The 16,337-nt window shown below is 43.7% G+C and overlaps 1 protein-coding gene across 1 annotated transcript; it reads right to left on the minus strand.

Moving 5' to 3' along the window:
• Positions 1-1,564: 1,564 nt before the first annotated feature.
• On the minus strand, positions 1,565-16,145 carry acadvl (acyl-CoA dehydrogenase very long chain). Its single transcript, XM_004079816.5, has 21 exons — positions 16,008-16,145; positions 15,714-15,802; positions 15,521-15,584; positions 14,401-14,472; positions 13,259-13,331; positions 13,106-13,170; positions 12,880-13,014; positions 11,038-11,182; positions 10,785-10,914; positions 10,547-10,672; positions 10,264-10,462; positions 7,579-7,683; positions 6,458-6,544; positions 6,214-6,276; positions 4,376-4,477; positions 4,179-4,276; positions 3,796-3,868; positions 3,639-3,711; positions 3,462-3,534; positions 3,308-3,383; positions 1,565-2,524 (listed from the first exon to the last, which is right to left on the minus strand). The coding sequence occupies exons 2-21, from the start codon at positions 15,785-15,787 to the stop codon at positions 2,387-2,389; spliced, it is 1,971 nt and encodes a 656-aa protein (XP_004079864.1). The 5' UTR covers positions 15,788-15,802; positions 16,008-16,145; the 3' UTR covers positions 1,565-2,386.
• Positions 16,146-16,337: the final 192 nt, after the last annotated feature.

Below are 16,337 nucleotides of genomic sequence, written 5' to 3' on the forward strand. Positions count from 1 at the left end.
TTTTTCTGCTTTCGTTTTATTGGTTGGGCTTACACTAAATAAATTTTTATGCATGCATATTTTTTTTCTTAGAACGGAACATTTTTATGTGGATTTCCCCACTGTGTGAGCAAATTTTAGTCCAAAAACTGCAAACCTGGTTTAGCGTACAAAAATCAAAGGAGGCTAAAAAGGAAACATGTAATCTAAATAAACGTTGTCCAAGTCAGTACAAATAAGAAATGTTCCGTTTGGCTCAAGTTTGAAAAATGTTCGTCTATGTACAAAAAAAATTAAAAAGCATAAACGACATTTACTGAATGTAAATGAAAGAGGATTATGAGTAAAAACTCAAAGGTTGCTCAGTCTCTATAGTCACGTCTTGATTTACTGTAGTAATACTCACTTTTACCCTTAATTAAAGTAGTCTATTTAAATGTACCATAAGTATACTTAGTTTATACCAGAAGAGAGGCGGTATGCTTGAAGTTTAGCTTCATATATTTATATATTTTAAACTTAAAACCGAGTCTGAAGATGTATTCAGTTATACTATACCTACATGGTCTTTAGTATAGTGTACCAATACACAAGTAAAGCTACTAAAATAAACTTTTAATGTACAACTTTTTGCTAAAGTTGTTCCAATTTTCCAACCACTCTTAAACATAATAATATACTGTTTTGGACTTAGTTTATTTAGACATTGCAGCTCCAAACAAATCATTAATTTGTTCAAACCTTTTGAGCTATTATTAAAATCTGTGAAATGTAAATGAGATTGCAACAGCTCAAATTATTATCCTCTTCCTTTTGCCAACTTTCTACTTGAGTCAGGATCGACATCGATACACTGAATCACATGAAGTGAGATGGACAAATGTACAATTAAGAGGTCATTTAAGCCCTAATCAGAATGAAAATGACAGTTTCGTCTGTTTGCTAAATCTTCTTTATTCTAAATGTGACACAGAATGACCCCCCCCCCTCGACAAAGACAGCAGGTTGAGGACAGCGGTTCTGAAAACGGCCGTTTCTGCTTTCGCCTGAGCAAATAACCGGTAACGGCCGCCTTACCCTCCAGTGTCAAAAAAACAAATGTTAAAGATCCTTAACCAGCTGTTTGGACCCCTCCCCTCCACATACGGCAGCTTTTTAGCTCTAAGCTCATCACTGTGGTTCATTTCTGGAATCAACCAGTTTTGTTTAGTCAAATGTCATTTTCCTGTTTGCTCAACATCCTCATCCAGATTCACTCTCTTTCTCACAGTCAGGTTGAGGTGAAAGGTTCTTTCACACGCAAAGGGGAAATTCTCAGCGTCTTCAGGGCCCCAGCACTCATCTCAGTCTCGCACCATTGAAGGCCTTCCTTCAGCTGTCGAACACGGCGAGGGCGAGAGAGAGAGAGAGAGTGCAAAAACCTTCACCACAATGCAGCAGCACATCCAGCAGCCCCGGACTGTTACCGCCATCTCTGCAGAGCGTTTTACTTTGGAAGAGTTCAAAAGAGCAGAAGTAGGAGCAAAACTTTAGGTAGCTGTAAAAACAGAAGCAGGAAGTGAGGTCACGCACACTCAACAGCAGCTTTCCCGATACCTCGATCAAGTTTATTGAATTATTGGATCGACTCCAAATACATGAACTTACAAACTGACAGACTCTGCTTTGTTTGACAGCAGAATTATCATGTGACCTCCTAAAAGCAACACGTTTTCAGCCATTTCAAATATATACACAGATGATGGTAAGTGCTTTATTTTCTTCAACTTACTAGATAAATGGTCATTTTGGAGATAGATTAGTGAGATTTGTGAAACGTTAGCACCTCACGTGTTATGGTTTCATTCGGCCCGGTGGCCAACTGCAATCACAGCAGCTTCACGCCGTTTTTACTGGTTACCGTGAGCTTAAAGGCATTTATGTACATACAGCAAACATACAATCCGTCCTCCTGCTTTTAATCCTCAACTGGCTTCTTGTTTCAGAGTTGCATTGATTGTGTTGTGCGAGTTAAATAAAAAAAAAGAATAAAGGCATCATAACAGGCTTTAAAATCCAGAATTATTACAGAAATTTGTAGCTACAGTCAGTAGAAGGCCCGTTTACGAGCTCACATTCGGCTCGGTTTCAGACGAAGGAAAATCCTTTTGAACCAGCGTCTAGTTTGGCAGATTTAAATAAACGAACGACAAAAAAAATGTGTTGACAGCTGAAACACAACAGGAAACAGGAGTTCATAGCTTCCGTGTTCGAAAACGGCATTATTTTCGTCGCTTCGCCTTGTTTCATGAAAGCTGAAGCAGCGGGGTGAGGAGCTCTGATGCTCCAGTCTGACCAGACGGAAGGGTTCTGAAGGGAGGCGGGACAAAGAAACACAACCTGGGTGTGATACACCAGAGAGGGGCATTTAAAAACCCAAAGGGTGAGGAGAGACCACACCCCCATTCTCCACCATGGCAGCAGAGATGGCCCGCATGTTCTTGAAGGTCTGCTTGGACTGACCGGACCGCAGGAACTTGATGTCGTGCAGGATTCTGTCGTAAGCCTGGAGGAGGTGGAAGAGGTGGAGGTTAGCAGCTGGACCCGAGAAGGGGTTTATACAAATATACACCTCCTGTGTCCAAAGATAAAGAGGGTTTATACAAATATACACCTCCTGTGTCCAAAGATAGAAGAGGGTTTATACAAATATACACCTCCTGTGTCCAAAGATAGAAGAGGGTTTATACAAATATACACCTCCTGTGTCCAAAGATTCATTAGCTGCTATTTTAACAGTAATATCTGTTCAAATCAAGAGGTCTTCAGTTCTTTTCTGTTCTCTCAGTTGCTGGACAGGTAAAAAAAAAAAAAAATAGTCTCAAAGATAGAAGAGGTTTATACAAGTATATACCCCCTCGTCAACAAAGATTCATAACCCCCTCATTGCAACGGTAAAATCTGTCCAACACAAGAGGCCTTCAACTGCTGGATTAAGGTTTTTAAAAAAAGAAGAAAAACGTTCACTTTAATTATCAAAGGGGGTTTATACAAATATACAGTTGAGTCCAAAGATTCATCAACCCCTTATTGTAATACAGTAAATCTGTCCAACACAAGAGGCCTTGGTTTTTTTGAATTGTGCTCTTTAGGAGGAGCAAACCTCCTCCACCCCCCCTGGTCTCAGTCAAAGGCATCATAGAGCACAGGTGGAGTCACGAGTCTGAAAGTCGGATGATGGAGCCGATTGTTTTGCGCGATGGCGTTCAAATGGCCGTCTTCCTCACTTCCATGACAACACCCCGTGAGAAACCGTAAGAGTGCACGGTTAGAAAGCAGCTTGTCTTACCTCCAGGCACCAGGTCTCACACAGCATCTTTTCGTGCTGCGCCGACGCCGCGCCCTGACTTAGAGAGCGGGAAGCCCTGTGGAGCAAAAACAAGCTGAGTTCAGCGCCGGCAGAACGGAGCAGACAGGTGGGAGTCTGTGCCGTCGTCCCATACCTGGACAGTACCACCACCATGGCGTACAGGTCTATGGCACAGTCTGCTACCCTCTTCAGAACGAACTGCTCATCTGCAAAAGGGAAGGGTTCAGATTTCATGTGAGATAACTTCTCTGCTCCTTTGAAGCGGGTTCTACAATAATAATTGTGGAAAAACTCCAAAGTCCAGAACTACCGATGATCTTCTTGCCGTGCTTCACCAGCAGCTCCTCGATGACCGCTCCGAACTCCTCGATGGCTTTGACCGTCTGAAAAAAAAGGCGAAATGGTGTTCTTGGTCTGCTCCTTCACCCCCCACCCCCAGATAATGAAAGAAAAAAGAAAAGTCCTACCAGATCGCCGCTCTGAGCCAGCTCCGGATGCACACTTCCCTGCAGCGTCAGCCCCGAGCTGAAACCCGCCTTTCTGAAACGCCACACAGAACCACCTTCAGTCATTTCCACACAGCAAAGCAGCTTTCAAACGGAAAACATTTAACGCCTCAAAGAACAGAAACGGGTTTGAAGTGAGGAACATCTGGCGCTGGAGGGAACCCTCAGTCTGAGGTAAAAAACGTGACAAGTGGAGGCACTGCAGAGCGTGACATTGAACACTACAGGAAGTGTTCTATGAGCAGATAGGAAGTAGTGAGGTTCACTTTGACACACTTGTGTGCGGAAGCTTTGTTTTGTCACCAGAGAGGCTTTTTCGTGAGGTTAAAGAGAAAAAAAAAAACCTTTTGGCTCTCTTTGTGATCTCTCCTGCAAGGAGGCCGGCGTTCCCGATGGGATTCTTCAGGGCTTTCTGCAAACTCTTTAAGTGGTTGCCAGCATTCTGAAAGGGGGCGGGGATAAAATAAATAAATAAAAAGAGTTTTTAATAAAACATATATGCCGTGAGGCCGAAAAGAAAACAAAAAACAAAAGATGTTACCTGGAAGCCGTTCAGAGCCACGAAAAGCCGGAGGATGTCGTTGGTGCCCTCGAAGATTCGGAAGATTCTCAGATCCCTCATCACCCGCTCCACGCCGGAGTCCTACAGGAGCACACAGACGAGCACCGCCCAATCCATCAGGTCTCTGCACATTTGAACAGAGTGAGGCGGATCGAGCTGTTTGGGGGCATTTCCATCTGCAGCAGCAGCGACCCGTTTTCAGGTGGGATCTGCTCTGCATTCAGGACACGGACGCCACCGCGGTGGAGTTTGTGGGTGTTGTTCCACCCGTGACCACAGATGCGTGCCGCCTGTTTTATTTTAAGTAGAGCATCCGTCGGAACAGAACTACACCTCCGTGTTTTCGCTCCTGTGAACTGAGCCCCAAACAAAACAAAGCTGATGTTTCTATGTTTCTCTGTGTGTGTGTGTGTGTGTGTGTGTGCATTCGTGGGAGTGTGTTGCACGCTGCAAGAGAGCAACCCCCTAACCACAGACGGCGCTCAGCTGCCTTGCTGGTCCTTCACCCTGACTTCTGCTCAGAAACCGAGCGGGCGGGTGCAAAGACGGCAGGAGAGGTGCCGCCGCTGCAGCAGGAAGCGCTCCCCTCCATCCTGTCGTTCGAGTCGAGTCGGCAGAAGTCCCCTTCTCCGTTTGACTTTCAGCCACGCCTCTTTTCGGGCAGCGGCGCCAATGTTTGCAGACGGCGGACGAGAAGGCAGCGGAGCTGTTCCGGGAAGACGAGCGGAGCGGGCCATCTGGTTGTTCGTCTGTTCTAGTCCGGTTCTTTCCCAGCACTTCTTTTCATGTTTTCATTTCCAGGAGCTAAAGGTTTGACTCTGATATCTAAAAGAGCAGGAAACCTCAGCAGGGGATCAGTTGGAGCGGAAATGCATTTTTAATCGATTTCACATTTCTGTGCGCTGGCCTCGCCCTCCCCCTCAGTGAAAATGGCGGTTTTTCTGTTAGTTGTATCTCCATAGCAACCATTTGAGTTTGTGGTCGCCTGGGGATGATGAACACGTCTATATCCTTTTTAGAAGCATCAGCAAGAATAAATTCTTGGGATTTTGTTTTGCCAACAAGGGTTTTTTGTTAACCCCGCCCACATTCCCAATATAGTCGTCGTGTCCCATCGTTCCGCTCAGCTCGAGCCAACGAGTCGGATTTAATTTTCACAATATTTTGGTTAAAAAAAAATGCATACACACGAGCGACAGGGGAACAGCGCCATTGTGTGTTCGTCACTCCAACGCCGTCAAAATCTACAAACTTTAAAATCAACATTTGTTCAGGAGTAGTTTTCCAGTGATGCTCTAGGAGGCGGGAGGCGATAGATGCAAATCTGTAGGAGGAGTTTAAACTTGTAGAAGCGCTAAAAGTATTACCGAGGTCAAAGGTCAACCAAACCTCATGAAGCTTCCCCCAACTAAAGTTTTTCTTCTCCCATATTGTGCGAAAATGCAAAAATTGCCTAACTTCACGCTTTGCCACAAAATGGTTTCCAAGCTGTTCTGTGGCCATCCCATAATAATTTCAAAACTTCCTGTGGACGCAACCTGTCCTTTGGTTTTGTTAGATGTTTATTTGGAGGCCCGCAAATTTAGGACCCATTTCTTTTTTGACGGTTTCACCAGCTATGATGTTCGTCTTTTTGTGTATCTTTGTGTGTGTCTTTGTGTGTGTTTCTTACATTAGGAATTAGTGACATACGGGTTTAAGGGAACAAATCCAAGAATTTCCCCCCAAAATCAAAAAAGTCGGTTTGTTTTGTGTTGGTTTTTAGCCTCTGCATGCGGTTACGCTGGTGAAAGTGTTTGCAGCAGCAACACACCTACCTTCATGAAACCCATGCCGCCCATAACCTGGATGCTCTCGTCTGTCACAGTCCACGCCGCTTCCTGTTGACACACAAGTGACAGGCGGTGAAGCCAAAACCACCCTCAGCACCAACCGCCCCCACTCCCTGCCCCTCCGCTCCGGGGGCGTTGGGAAAGAGCGGCGGAAATGACCACAGAAGGGAAATATTTCTACAGAGCTTTCAAAAAGACGAGCGTCAAGGGCGCAAACGCCGCTCCTTACAGAGGCGAAGATCTTGCTGATGGCCGCTTCGATCTGGAACTCTGCGGCGCCGCTGTCCATGTTCCCGCTGATCATGTAGGCCATGGACTGCAAACACAGAATCGTTTCATGATCAGAGACTCGGTGGGAGAACACGCCTGCCACAGATGAAGGCACGGAGGAATTATGACGGCAAACGCTAAAGGATTGGGTGTTAAACCACTCTGTGTTTCACACATAAACCTCCACATTTTCCCTCTGCTTCTTTGCCCCGCCCATCACATGATGACATCACAGCAGAAATGTCAATATTTTCAGATCTTTTTTTTGGTTGAAAATATTTTCCATACAGAACTTAATGGGGAAGCAGTTTCTCTCCAGAACAAACCGATTTTGCCTTAAAAAAAAGTTATTTCGATTTTAAAAGTTGAGGTTTGAAGGCAGGGGTTAGCCCAACCCCTCTTCCCATAATCCATCTGTTTACAATCTCTTGCTAGCTGACAGCCCTTCACACCTCAAACTTAACATTAGATTAGCGGTTCAACAAAAACAGTGAGGAGAATTGGAGCTTTCCAGCCGCACAGTCCTGATCCAGATTCCACCTCAGACGAGGAAAACAGAGAGGAACATTTGTCTGCAAGAGGAAGCATCAGAATGGAGCAGAGCAGGACGCCCACCGTCTTTACAACAGCTGCATTTTTATAGATTTCAAAAACAGATATTAAAATATAAAACAACACAAAGAGGTGCTTTGAACAGGTTCAACAAGATTAAAATCATTTAAAGAAAACTCAATACGGATCAGTCAAATCCACATTTGCCGAACTATTATGGTTAGTATGGAGAAATCCCCGTCACCATGGCAACTCTTCTGACCTAAAAGGCCATCCCGCTCTGGTTTATCACAGACCCGCTCTGTTGAAAATCCTATTTTTGGTGTTTTAACTTTAACTTTTTCTGATTATGCTTTCAGACAGTAGAGCTTTCACTGCCGCCTTCCCGTCAGATTTCCTCCAAACTCAAATAAAACTGAGCATCTGACAATATGAAAGGACCCCGAGTCAGAGGGCCGCTGCTGGTGCTGATTGGCATCACAGCCTCGGTTCAGATTAGATCCACATCAGCGGAGGAGCCGGCCTGACCTCAGTGACATAGTGCAGCATCGCCATGCGCGCCACCTTCTCCTGGATGGCGCCGTAGGTGTGGATCTTGTTGCCAAACTGGGTCCTGTTCGCCGCGTGATCCACCTGAGGAATAAAGCAGACCACAAAAATGAGACCACATAAACAAACCTGGGCTCTGCTGGCCTCCTAAATGACTCTGCTGTCTCGCTGATCGACAGAAAGCAGAAGTTTGGCCAGGCAACCGACAACCACCAACGCCGCCAAACCGTGCTGAGCAAGGAGCTTCACACGCACTGTGGTGAACAGCTGCAGGGATGAAAATGCCAAATTAAGATTCTCCTTATTAGAATGCGGTATTGCAAGTCATTGAATTGCTGATTGCAAAATGTAATAATGTATTCCAAGCTTTTATTTTGAAAAGCAGTTTGAAAAAGAAGGAGGATCGTCTCGATTTTGCTTCAGTATCTAAACCACAATCAGAGCTTCTCAGTCACAACAAGATGATTAATCATCTGTCTTTTTTGTTCAATAAATAATCAGGAAACAACAGATATAGCTGCTCACATTTAGTGATAAAGTTCCTGTTAGAGAAATTCTTTATTTTAAATCATCTAAATTAAAACTATTCAGTCAAATCACAGCTAAGATTTGCTTTGCATGGAACTTTTTAGTCCATGTTTGACTGAAATTTTTAAATAATAGTTTAAAAAAATAAATGATTGATACATTTGTGGACAAAAATCCTCTTTATTGTTTGGGAAATAAACTTCTTCCAGAGATTAATCTATAGGATTGATTAATAAGCCAGTTTTAACAGCAGCACTGATGCACAATCATTTGCATTTATGCAAAGTATTTGTCTGCAGGCAAAAACTTCAACCCTAAATTCAAGTTTACTTCAGTTCTCATCTCAAATTATCCCAACAAATCCCTTCAGATGCTGTTTAACACTGAACATATGATTATCGTCACTGCAGGAAAGATTCAACGTAAATGTTTGGTTTTCTCTCAATAAAAAAAGTTGCTCCCTTCTTATAACCAGAAGTTTGCAGCGGCGCCGACTTTAGACGGCAGTTTTTGCCGAGTCGTGAGCTGCAAACAGTCATGTTCACCGTGAACGAGAGACGCTCTGCTGCAGAGGAACAGAGGACAAACCAACGAGTGTGAACGCACTAAACCGGGTCAACCAGAGACCAGAGCATTTTAGGGATTGTATTTGTATGTGTGTGACCTTGTGTGTTTGAGTGTGCGTATGTATTTGTGTGTGTTTGAGTGTGCGTATGTATTTGTGTGTGTTTGAGTGTGCGTATGTATTTGTGTGTGTTTGTGTGCACATGATTGCGTGTGTTTGTGTGCACATGATTGCGTGTGGGTGCGTGCACATGAATGCGTGTGGGTGCGTGCACATGATTGTGCGTGCACATGATTGTGCGTGCACATGATTGTGCGTGCACATGATTGTGCGTGCACATGATTGTGCGTCTTTGTGCGTGCACATGATTGTGCGTCTTTGTGCGTGCACATGATTGTGCGTCTTTGTGCGTGCACATGATTGTGCGTGTTTGTATGCATATGATTTTGTGTTTGTGTGCATATGATTGCGTGTTTGGTGTGTTTGTGTGCATCTGATTTTGTGTGTTTGTGTGCATCTGATTTTGTGTGTTTGTGTGCATCTGATTTTGTGTGTTTGTGTGCATCTGATTTTGTGTGTTTGTGTGCATCTGATTTTGTGTGTTTGTGTGCATATGATTGTGTGTTTGTGTGCATATGATTGCGTGTTTGTGTAGGTGTGTCTTTGTGTGCATATGATTGCGTGTTTGTGTGCACATGATTGTGTGTGTTTGTGTACACATGATTGTGTGTGTTTGTGTGCACATGATTGTGCGTGTTTGTGTGCACATGATTGTGCGTGTTTGTGTGCACATGATTGTGCGTGTTTGTGTGCACATGATTGTGCGTGTTTGTGTGCACATGATTGTGCGTGTTTGTGTGCACATGATTGTGCGTGTTTGTGTGCACATGATTGTGCGTGTTTGTGTGCACATGATTGTGCGTGTTTGTGTGCACATGATTGTGCGTGTTTGTGTGCACATGATTGTGCGTGTTTGTGTGCACATGATTGTGCGTGTTTGGTGTGTTTGTGTGCATATGATTTTGTGTGTTTGTGTGCGCATGATTGGGTGTGTGTGTTTTCTGTATTTGTGTGGCCGGCGTGTACGTATCTATTGGTGTGTGCATATGATTGTGTGTTTGTGTGTGTAGTGCTGTACTTCTGCATTTCCTTGCATGGTTTCCTCTGTGACTCGAGCTTTGCTTTTAGCCGCAATGAGAAAAAACAGCTGAATGTGCAGCAGCTCGACATCATCATTTTAAACCTGAAGATCGGGTTTAAAATGATGAAACTTTTCCAGAATGCCAACTTAGAATGTAGAAAATGTAAATAATTCTTTAAAATGTTGTCAAACTTTGTAGATAAACTGCAAAACTGAGCTGCTTCATTGCATTTTGGTGTTTTTGATTTGGCAAAAGAACAAACACAAACATCATTCCTTTTGGTTTTGACCAGTAAACAACATAAACAACACAAATAGCGGCGTTTCTCTGACTTCCTGCTGAGAACTGAGCGGCTGCAGCCTCAGCAGAAAAACAGAAGCTTTCAAATGAAGGGACTTTCCCCCCGAGCGGACCCTCCCCCACACTCACAGCTTTGGAAATCACGCCTTTCATGGTGCCGGAGAGGGCGGCGGCCATGCCGAAGCGCCCGTTGTTCAGGATGTTCATGGCCACCTTGAAGCCCCCGCCCACTTCGCCCAGCACGCAGTCGGCCGGCACGCGGACGTTGTCGAAGTAGACTTCGGCGGTGTTGGACGCCTTAATGCCCATCTTCTTCTCTGGAGGACCACTGGGAGAAATTTTCAACGGATGTTTGAGTCAAAATAAGAGTTTGCAGTGTAGACATAGAAAGAAATGAAAGACAAAAACTCACTGTGACACTCCGCCAAAGCTCCTCTCCACAATAAAAGCAGTGATCTTGTCTTTCACCTCCCCCGTTTGCGGATCCTTCACCGGCGTCTTTGCAAACACCGTGAAGATTTCTGCCAAACCTCCGTTGCTAAAAAGACAAAACCATTTTATAGAGGTATTTGAACATTCTCAAAAAATTTATTAAAATGTGCTATGCTGCCCCCTTGTGGTCAACCCTGGTTTTGCACACAGGCCCTCACCTGATCCAGATCTTGCTCCCGGTCATGGTGTAGTACTGTCCACAGGGAGACAGAACGGCCGTGGTCTTGATGGAGGCGGCGTCCGAGCCGCTGGCTGGTTCCGTCAGGCAGAAGGCGGCGATATTCTCACCTGGAAGCACACAGAGAGACGCCATTCTGGAGCTTCTTCATGAACTCGTTCTGATTTATAGAGGTTTCTGGAGCAAAATTCAGAAGTTGTGTCCCCCACCCCTGCCATGTCTCCTCTTCTTACCTGTGGCGAGTTTGGGGAGGTACTTCTCCTTCTGGGCTTTGTTCCCGAAAAGCAGGATTCCCTTAAAGCCGATTGACTGGTGGGCCCCCAAAGTGATGCCGACGCCCAAATCATGGCTGCCAACGATCTCCACCAGCCTGGCGTACTGCAGGAGAAACAGACGAGAGGCATGAGGCCGGAAGCCGACGTCCACCAAAGGGCTACTGTGCCACAAAATGCACATGTTAAACAATGCATGTTAACAACTGTGCCATCAAAAACCATAACCACAACTCTAATACTAAGAAGTACAAAAACATTAGCATTTTGTCTGAGATGTTATTTCATTCAACACACACATTTGTGTTGAATGAAATAACATCTCATTTGTCATACCTACAGCAATAGGATTGGATACAACAGAACAAAATACCATCAGTATTTCTAAGAACGTCACAACCGGTAACATGAAATTAAAATAAGCGTATTTTGCACGTATAATTAAATGTTTTTACTATTTCCTCACTTTGCTAATTATAGTAGTACACATCTTCCACAATAGAACAGCATCGTTATTTATTGTTTTCACGCTCAGTAAATAAAGTGGCGATGAGCTGTAGTATTCATGTTACAATATGTTCACATTTCATTAATCATCACATTTCATCACCGCAGTAACGCCAAAATCATGACCAATAAAAAACAACAGCTGTGCGGTCATTAACGTGCAGCAGCTCGCTTTTCTGACGTACCCGCTAACGTTGCTCCGCCCCTCATCTCACCAGCAACAGTCCCAAAACACAGGGGCATTATTACAACGATTTGATGTCAGTATTTGTATAGGTGGGCGGGGTCATAGGAACAGCGCTGCGTGAATGGATTATTTGCTTATGGGGGAAAAAAAAGAGCTCATTGTGAGAAGAGATTGTCACTCAAACCAGATTTTAAGGGGGTCAACCAGGGGTCAGCCCCAGGTTGCTCACCCCTGGTTTAGGGTCGAGCATCTTCATACCGGACTTGACTCGTGCCTCAAATTTGGACGATGAGCATCAAATTTGCTGCTGGACGCTTGTCCAAAAAAACAAAAACACGTGTGCATAAACTTGACGCTCCAGACACGTGTGGGAGGAGCTACTTTCCAAAGTTCATAGCCTCGTTGCTACATGGAAGCATTGACGGCATGTCTCTGCGTCTTTCAGCGCCGCTTCTGTGTCTCTGTGACCCAATGTGACGACTTATACGAGGAAAGAAAAAAATTAAAATTAGAGGATCTTTTTATTATTGTCTTCATACAGATAATTGTCATTAAAGTCAGGAGTAGAACCATCAGCTTCTCCTCCATGTTGGTTTTGGACTCCACCTGCTGATTACATCACCAAAGTGGAGTCCCTGATTGGTTAATGGAACAGGAATTCTTCGCCAAAGTTACGTTTAAGTTCGGTGTTGTTTGACCGACGCTGCTGCCCTCTGGTCGCGCCTGTAAGGAAAATCCAGTGGTCCCTCTCTACATCACAGTTCCTAGATTTTTATCAGTACATTTTTGCACAATTGCACCCTTTTACAGCATATTGTGTTCTACGTCTTGATTGGCTGTTGGCCTCCCCTTTCATGTCATGTTATCTAAATGAGATTTTTCTTTTCATTTTATAAAACTGGAAGGTTTGAACTTTCAGAGTCTAAACGAGGGACAAAACTGGGAAAATGTTCATGTCTGTCTAAAAAGTGTGTAGTGAGGAGTTTTACAGCCTTAGAACATCTAATTGTTGTCATAGAGACAGACAATGTCACAGATTTCACCCATTGCTGGATATGTTTAACGTACGGACCGCCGGCTCGGCCTGAGGGGTCACGCCCGATTCGTACCTGAGTGTTTGACAGGCCGAGGCCGCCCAGGTCGCCCGGCACCTGCAGGCCAAAAGCCCCCATCTCCTTCAGGCCCTCCATGGTGTGGTCCTCCACTTTCTCCAGGGCGTCGTTCTTGGCAGGGTCGTTCACTTCCTGCAGATACCAAACCCCCCCGAAAGAAAAAAAGAACATTTGTATAAATGTGAATAGAGCGGAGCAGAACGGAGCGGGTGGTTCAAAGTACCTCAAAGAATTTGCAGACGGGCCCGACGAGCTCCCGCAGGAACTGCTCCTGCTCCTCGTTGAGAGCTGCCACACAAACGCATTTCCCATCAGACCTTTCTTCCATTTTGCTGGAGTCATGAATACCAGCTGCTGGCAACATTTCCAAACATACCTTTAGGGAAGGGAAAGACCTGCGACGTGGCGATCTGCCCCTTAAACATGTTGACGGCAAAGGATTTGGATTCCTGTGAGGAGAAAAACAAGAAAAAACGGTTTAATGTCCCCCAAAAAATCCATTTGTGTGACGCTAATGCTTTGCTGAACGGCTGTCCAATGAACTGTTCAGTGATGTGACGTTTCATCTCTGCTTAGCAAATACTTTTATACACTTTTCACTTTATTTGATGGTCTTTGTTGACAAGAAGCTCTACTTTTACGGTACGCCCAGCTGCAGTTCCTCTGACAGCAGACAGAGCAGCAGTCTGGTAAAATGATAAATGTGCCGCCAACATCTCTGCAGAGCGCGATGGCCTGATTTCCCGCCTCTGCACTGGAAGTTTCCGAGCAGCTGATGAGAACTCTTCTATGAATAGGACAGAGTTCTGCACGTGCAGACACGGAAACTATGTAGAGTGATTTACAGCGGCGGACCCCCCCCCCGACCCATTTTACGCCACGGACCTGCTCAATGTCAGACGATGTATTCACAGGCCGTACTTTAATGTCTGGTGGGAACAAAAATAAAGGCTTGAATGTTTTCTAAAGTGGTTTGCTCAAAATATAACAATCAAATCCACCATGAATAAACTTTATTAGCAGTGTTCTTGTAACATTGGAGCAGAGTGGGTTTGGTGTGTTGAATCAGAATAAATCCAAATTTGGAGTAAAGACACCAAACACAGATTTCTTTTATTTTGAAGTCGAAGGCTCTTCCTTCCCCTCAAATATCCAAAGAGCTTGGAGCTTTTAATTTGGAAGTCAGAGCAGCTGCTTTAAGAAGGTAATAAATGCATTTAAGACACGAGACCGAGGAGAACAACTTGACAAAGATGAATCCAAAATAAAGACAGGTGTGGAAAAAGGGGACATCACTGTTTCAAAATAAAACATTCAGAATCAGAAATGATGTAAGCTCTGTTTTCGTTCTGTGCCACCCTGTTCCAAGTGACCCACAGATCGGTGACGTGTTGTTGACCTCTGATTAACACAAACCCACGTTTTCTGCTGTAAACTACATGCCGACGAAAACTCTACAAGAGAGGTTTGCTGCTCTCTGAGCTCATTAGAAACGACTAGAAGAAGAGAAAAACGTACGGCAGTGACAGACTTCTTTTCCACTTTGGTGGCAGCATCACTGCTGACAGCAGAAGGCTTTTCCAGAACCGCCTGAGGAGAAGCACATTTAGAAAAAGGAATTAAAACACTTCAGAAGCGGAAATAACTGGAACTTTCTCATCTTCCTCGAGCAGGAAGTCCTTCGGACAATCTCCTCCAGGCCTTCATAACTTTTTGGTTCTCTTCTTTAGTGTCTTTATATTTGATTGCTTAAAAAAATGACCAAATCCCAGTTCCAATACCTCAGTAAAAAATACAGACAGCCGCTGAAAACAAAAATAAGCAGAAAGGCTATTGTTTGTTGAATCAAATCAAATAAAAAAAATGTAGAAATTGATTTCCATTTTACACTCATCCATTCAGATTGGTGATACTCCAGAGGCTGCATTTATGACACAAATGATGAAAAGTTTCAGCTAATTTATGAGTCATCTGCTAAACACAATTATGCACAAAATGCCACCGCTTTGTTATAATAAAATCCTCATCCCTTTCTATAACCCATTTATCCAGAATAAGGACAATAAAATTGCACTAGCATAGGGGCCAAAAAGAAAAGACTCCAATATGCCTAAACAAAAATATAAATTTATTTTTAAAAACAGCAAAAAATATTTTTTATATTATTGCAATGAATTATAAAAACAGGTAATAAAGCAGTATAATAAGAAACAAACAACAGGTAATCTAGCTAAGGAGCAGATTTGTCAATGATGCTGACAAATAAAGTTAAATATTTTTGAATGATTTGCCAACAAAAAAAAATGCTATTTAAATAGTCACTAGTTCCTGCGTTTGTTTGTATGCTGTTCTCGAATATGTGCATTTATTATAATAAATTAAGCTACATAAGATGAAGGTGAAGCTAAAGGAGACGGGTTTGATGTGAACTTTAGCCTAAAACAACTGCTACGTCACCTTTAATGACCGAGTCACGTGACCACTAAACTTTCCCCCACTTCCATCCGCGCACGCGCGCGAAAGGGGAGTGTGTTATGTCATCTGTATTTCACCGGCAAAACACGGCAAACTGAAACCAAATTACTAAACTAAACTAAATTAAAACGTCAAAAGATGAATTCGTTTGAAAATGTCGCACCTGAGCCGCCTGGCTGGCGTAAAGACGAGGGCTTGACACGGACACCACAGCTTGAGGCTGACCTCTGCGGGCCACACACACACAGCAGTTGATGTTAACAACAATATTTTCAGAATATCAATAAACAATAACAATTTTAAGGCGTTTAATAAGATCTAGGGCGAACATTTACTAAAACATTGGCGGTACTCACCGTGCTAGCACGGGTTGAATCCTGAGAATGTTGCCGCAAAGGGCGGAGGACTGGCTCACCTTACGAAGAAGCATTATTTTTGTTTTGTTCTGAGGCAAAACAACAACAAAAACACGTTATAAACAATAAATGATCGACGAAAAATTCCAACGTAAAGCACTGACGTGGCAAAAAAACAGATTCTAGCAAACGACTGACGACCGTCGTTTCGTAACTTCACTGAATGACTTTAGAGTTAAGAGCGTCAAACCCTGAATAAGAAAAAGAATACACCGGGGAATTATAGTAACACACCTGCACAGTGTGTGAAATTTGTTCAAGTAAAGGTAATAAGAGTTACGGGCGCCGCCGAAGCTCAGGTATGTCCTGTTGTCTGTGGTCAGTTATGCTACTATTCTTCTTCTCATGAACGTCCACGACTTTTAAACAAGGATTCCATTGCATTAGCGCCCTCTGCTGTCCACAAGATGTAACGCCTCTGCACGGTGCGCGGTGCTCATGGGATATGTGGTACAAACTTAAAAGCAAAAGAACTTAAGAAAAAAAGAAAAGCGGTAAAACGTATTAAAACCTCAAAAACGATTATATCACAATGCAAAATGAAAATTATATCTGTATGTATAT

The sequence above is a fragment of the Oryzias latipes genome, chromosome 18 (assembly GCF_053564925.1).
Source record: "Oryzias latipes strain Hd-rR chromosome 18, Olatipes_Hd-rR_3.1".
Taxonomy (NCBI): domain Eukaryota; kingdom Metazoa; phylum Chordata; class Actinopteri; order Beloniformes; family Adrianichthyidae; genus Oryzias; species Oryzias latipes.